The sequence below is a fragment of the Ranitomeya imitator genome, chromosome 1, assembly GCF_032444005.1.
Source record: "Ranitomeya imitator isolate aRanImi1 chromosome 1, aRanImi1.pri, whole genome shotgun sequence".
NCBI lineage: Eukaryota > Metazoa > Chordata > Amphibia > Anura > Dendrobatidae > Ranitomeya > Ranitomeya imitator.
The window spans coordinates 811,216,082-811,222,081 of record NC_091282.1 but is presented as its reverse complement, the minus strand read 5'-3'; the positions used below and the strand labels follow the sequence as shown (position 1 = coordinate 811,222,081).

The 6,000-nt window shown below is 40.6% G+C and overlaps 1 protein-coding gene across 2 annotated transcripts in view; it reads left to right on the top strand.

The window, feature by feature from the left end:
- Nucleotides 1-300: 300 nt before the first annotated feature.
- Nucleotides 301-6,000, top strand: part of LOC138649222 (guanine nucleotide-binding protein subunit alpha-11-like) — a 123,629-nt gene continuing 117,929 nt past the window's right edge. The window contains exon 1 of one of the 2 annotated variants that reach the window (XM_069739443.1): nt 301-1,001. In XM_069739443.1, the coding sequence (XP_069595544.1) occupies nt 857-1,001 (145 nt within the window). In that variant the 5' untranslated portion in view covers nt 301-856. The remainder of the gene's footprint in view (nt 1,002-6,000) is intronic. The other variant, XM_069739434.1, reaches the window with a different exon arrangement.

The following is a 6,000-nucleotide window of genomic DNA, read 5'->3' as shown; positions in this document are numbered from 1 at the left end:
AATGTTGTTAAATTTGCAATAAAGATTGTGAGATGGATTTTTTAATACATATAACACAGTGATCTGCTTAGACAATAAGTCATCTTCTGATGACACATTCCTTTTATGTCAGATGTTTTGTGTTGAATGCAACACCTGCTTAAGTGAAACAAGCCACAGAATTACACTGTGTATTGTCATCAGTTTCACGTGTGTTGGAGGCGTAAACTCCCAAATCTTCTCACTATTCTTCATTTTCACTCTATTGGTAATTATATCCTCAGCCAACCAGTAAGGACGAAGGAAGATTTGTGCTCATAACCTGTTTGGCTGTCTTACGTGAAGAGGAGGAATACAGAGCACAGGTGCGGTCGAGAACTGTCAGCTCGAAAAACTTGTTTCCTTATCGAGTCTCCACTTGAGTCTGGCCACAGTGTCTGAAATACTTAGAGTATCTCTCGTGTAGGCGGCCAACAGGCCTGAAGAATGGGTATAAGTGGACTACTGGGTAAACAGTGACTGTACCTTTTCTGAACTATGCAACCATACTTACTTAAGTCTCTGAACCTTTCTAAGAAAACATCATCTGTGGATTCATCCTTGCAACCTTCTTCTATATTGATTATTTGAAACACAGGATTTATTCTCTTTCTCATTAACAGAGAGAAGGTAGATCAGGGAATACCGGCTTCCGACTACAAATATGCCAGAAAAGGCTTGTTAATGCAAACCAATCAAAGAAAACTTGACATCTTGAGGTTCAAATTGAGATATCAGACAATTAACTTTACCCTGATTTCTAAAATTGGACATGATGAGGCTGACTACGTTTTGACGTGGAGCTCTGCTATAGGAGTCTACAAGTGATATTACTGAAATGCCGTGGTGGTGCATCTGGTGCTTCTGTCCTCCTAGGTTAACCGAGGAAGACAAAATGTCATTGGCTATCAACAGAGAGATTAATAGAATGCTTAAAACACACAAAAAAGAGGACAACAGCGTGCTGAAACTCCTGCTTTTGGGTAAGTGTCACTGGTGGTGGTAATTAATAGCCATTAGCACTGTCAAATGAACATATACTGTACATTGTTTATGTCTTTTTCAGTAAATTTCCTCAGTAGCCAAAAAATGAATTAGAATTAGCTCTTTACAAAATCCCTAACATACAAAGCCACACCAAAATAACATACTGTAGGACTTACACTTGGCACATGTTCAGAGGATATGTCAGGAGATTTACCAGTGTATATCTTGAACATGTATCATAACTGTGTTGTGACTAGAAGCAGAAATAAAAATTATTTACGGATCTTGGTAAATGATTGATTGGCATTGATAATTCTGTAGGTTATCAGCAAAGTAAAGTTGCTAATATTGTCCTGCCATTTTTGTGGGGGTGGGGGTTTCCCACCACAAAAAGCATGTTGGTGACATTGTGCTTTATCTTAAGCACTTAAATTAAAGGGTAAATAATCTTTTAAATATTTTCTTTTAATTTGTTAGAGCCCAAGTTCAGTAATGTTTATCAATGGGGTCTAGGTCTTGACTCATCCACCAATTGCTTAAACTATGACGCAGAATGGTGCACATACTCAGTAGAGGTCAATGGGTTTGCACATCTCTATGAAATGCTGTGAATGTAGAACCCATCAATCTGACCAATCACTGGAAGCTTGTTTTCCACATTGGACAACAATATCTTAAGGCCCATTTAAATGAGCTGATAATGGTAGATTGCGAATTCATAAGAATAAACAACAAATGGAGGCATGCTTACCTCCTGTCACTAGCATTGATTCAGCCAGCGTCAGCTCTGAAAGTGATGACTGCATGATTTAGACGTCTCAAGGCTGCTGAAACCAGTGATTGTCTGCAGTGGTCTGGTCACTGTAAAAGCATGTCATCAAAGAGTCATCCATTGATGTGCTGTTCAAGTCACCTAACCTTTGCAGGCAATCACAGGCTTCAGCAATTCTGTGACATCAAGATGACACTGTAATGTCTCTAGTGGAAAAAGCTTTTTCGGAGGCGCTTCCCTCTGGTAGCTGGAATCCCAAAAAGACCTTGATTCTGGAACAACCTCCAGGTGGTATTCCAGAGTGACAATATTACACTTGCGTGTTTAAAATTAAATTTATTCTAAAAATATGTATGTGCTCATGCACTAATACCATACATAAAACATTTTAAAAAGCACAACGCGTTTCTGCTCTGAACGAGCTTTCCTCAGGTAAATATAAAGTGATCTGGCGTATGGGGAGTTTTATATATAACCCTACAGTGGCGTAACTTGAAACTCATGGGCCCCGATGCGAAGGCTCCAACGGGGCCCCCAAATATTTTAAATCTTTAATAGCAATAGTCTTTTTCTATAGGCCAAAGGGACTTTTAGGGCCCCCTAATCTCCAGGGCAAAGTTGTGGTTGCAACCCCTGCACCTGTTGTAGTTACATCCCTGTAACCTCATCAGATGTGAAAACTGTAGTCGTGGCTGAGGATGGTAGTACTTGCACACCCTGGCCCTCTGTCACAAATACATTGTCCCTTCTGTTGTGTGGGGGATGGCTCACTTACTTGCACATCCGAGTTCTCTCCAATCTGTTGGGGGTTTCTCAAATATCGTGCAAAGACAGGCAGAGTCCAAATTCATTTTCAAAAGAACAACTTTACTTATTTCTTGTCTCAGCTTGTCCAGGGCAATAACAGGTACAACACAGGATCCTTCACACATTATAACCTATCCTTTCCCTGTGCCGTCCCGTACACCCCCAGGAATATCGGAGGGTGGTACCGTTGTCTCCGATACCATAGCGTTCTGTCTGGCCAGCCTAACTACCTTCAGGGGTTCCCTGTCCGTTTCACACCGGACATTTAGGCATCTTCCCACGTAGCTTACTGCAGCCATGCTGAAGCTGCCCTGTATTCCTTTGTTTCCCAAATGACCGTTGCTCCTAGGCTCTGGATGAGCTGAGCTCCTTTACTCGAACGTTGCGTGACACAACTGCCCTGTCCAAGCTCCCAGGCCTTGCTGCCTCAATACAGGAATCCCTCTCTATCTTATGCAGTTGGCCCCTCCTAACTTAACTAGTTCCTATCTTATTCTGATTACTATCCTATAATGCCCCCCTCTAGTCAGCTAGCACTTGTTTGCAGGAGGAAATCAGCTCAGATAAATGCAGCTGCAATAAGTAGAGCTCAGATACAAATTTCAACATTCAACACTACAAAAGAGTTATAATATAGTGAGCCATGCCACATCTATAGTGTACTTTTTCTAGACGTTATTTTGGTGGTGTTTAGTGGCATGAAAGTAGCGCACATCATCCTGTCACAGTGCCTCCAAAAGTTTCTTTATAGGAATATATCTTAAAGCTAGTCTTATATTTGTCGAGGATAAGCATGAGGATAATTACCCAAACTGTTATTACTGTGAGTGGCCAATTCAGATTTAATCCAACCATTCTTATCCTCAGGGTGACTACTAGTTCCACAGTATTCAGCTCGTGCTCTTTAAAGATAGCTTTATACTGTACTTGACATACCTCTGTGAAAGAACCTGCCACATCTGTGTGTAAGGAGGCCTGCTGGCTGCCCCAATGGCAGATGTTAGGGGGGAAGAAAAGTTAAACATGTTCGATTTTTTTTTTTTTGTTCCTGTGGGAGATCAACCATTACTAGAGGTGTCTACCAGTGGTTTATCACCCTTTTCCCCATAAATATTTACTTGCAGCTGAGCCAAGTGTGCATGCTCATTATGGATTCAGCAGAAATAGTTCATGTGTATGGCAATGGTTTAACCCCAAAAAGTAATTTTTCACTTAAGAGTCCAGTGGTCCCACTTTTTTATAATGAGGAAAAAGCAATAAGCCCATTATAACAAATATTTTAGCCAATATCTCCCTGTACATAGCAGTGTTTGGTTGCCTGCTCACTGCACAGATACATTTGACTACATTTTTAAAATACTGGTTTAAGATTAAATTCACATTTCTACAGTGCTCTATGCTGAGCAATCTGTTGGAATTTAGATCTAATTCTTGACAGGTCCATTTTCTATAAGAGAAATACACAGCTAAGTGAATCACTAAAACTATTACTTAATCTGAATGGGAAGCCTCGCTCTTCCCACTTGCCCTGATTCAGTGGCAAGTGGGGTAATAGTTGGGGGGTTGATGTCACCTTTGTATTGTCAGGTGACATCAAGCCCAGAGGTTAGTAATGGAGAGGCATCTATAAGACGCCCCCATAACTAACCCAATAGTCATATTGTATAAACACACACAGAAAAAAGTCCTTTAATTGAAATATTGATACAGAAGCTTTTAATAAATCTTAATTAAACCATAGTTACGACATCGCCCATTCCAGTGACGCCATTGTCACCTGTAAGAGAATTAAAATAATAACAAAATTCCTCACCTGTCCACTGAGAAGATGATAATCCATTTGTCCCACTATGGGTTTAACTCTGCTACATCTAGATGGCAGGCTGCATGGTTGCATGATGTGACTATATAGCCTACCATCCAGCAGAGACACTGAGCAGCATTTGCTCACTATCTCCCGGAGAACTCCTATTACCTAACTGATGTCACCACAAGTGTGAGAAAGTTCTCCCACTCGCAGTGCCATCAAAAAAGTCTAAGGAGTTCACAGCCAATGAACTTGTTTCATCTAACGGACACGAGAGCCGTTAGAAATTGTCCCACAGCACTTGTACTGACATCAGTTAGGTAGACTGAGTTAATTGGCTGTGAAGTCCCTTGACTTTTCTGATGGCACCGCGAGTGGGAGAATTTTCTCATGCTTGTGGTGATGTCAGCCAGGTAATAGGAGTTCACTGGGAAATACTGAGCAGTGGTAGGAGACACTGATCAGTGTCTCTGTTTGATGGCAGGCTGTACTGTCGCATCATGCAACCATGCAGCCTGCCATCTAGATGTAGCAGAGCTAGACCCGTCATGGGACAAATGGGTTATCATCTTTTCAGTGGACAGGTGAGGAATTTTGTTATTATTTTAGTTCTTTTACAGGGGACAATGGCATCACTGAAATGGGCAATGTCGTAAGTAGGGTTTAATTAAGATTGATTAAAGTAGTCAGTGTCATTCTTTCAATTAAAGGACTTTATTCTGTGTGTGTTTTTATACATTATGACTATGAGGTTAGTAATGGGGGCTTCTTATAAACACCTTTCCATTCCTAACCTCTAGGCTTGATGTCACCTGACAAGTTTTTGGAGGGGTCGCCCATTTTAATAGCCAGTAAAGACTAAGTATACAGCTGTGACCTGATATTAATAGCCTGGGAAGCTCCATGGGTATTACTCCCTTCCCAGGCTATAAACATCTGTCTCCTGTTGTCAGCTTTCGCTTTGCTTGTTAAGAAAATTAAGCTGGACACCACAAAATTTTTTTCAGATAAATGTTTTAATAATTAAATACATGTGCAGTAAGCTACAGTACACACACATTGTACTAATTGTCATTGACATCTATATATCTATGGAGGAGGTGCTACTGCGCAGACTCCAGTGGCAACATTTTCAAGAGAACTTTTTTTGTTTAGGAATTTTAGGACTACATCAAACAAATGTGATATAATTACATATGCAGTCATCCTGCAGCGCAGGCACCACTGCTGGTACCTGCCTGCAGAAGTTTTTATTTTTTCTCCAAGATATACAGCACAGACCAAATGTTTGGACATACCTTCTCATTTAAAGATTTCCCTGTATTTTCATGACTATGAAAATTGTACATTCACACTGAAGGCATCAAAACTATGAATTAATACATGTGGAATTATATACTTAACAAAACAGTGTGAAACAACTGAAAATGTGTCTTATATTCTAGGTTCTTCAAAGTAGCCACCTTTTGCTTTGATGACTGCTTTGCACACTCTTGGCATTCTCTTGATGAGCTTCAAGAGGTAGTTAGCGGGAATGGTCTTCCAACAATCTAGTTCCCAGAAATGCTTAGCACTTGTTGGCCCTTTTGCCTTCACTCTGCGGTCCAGC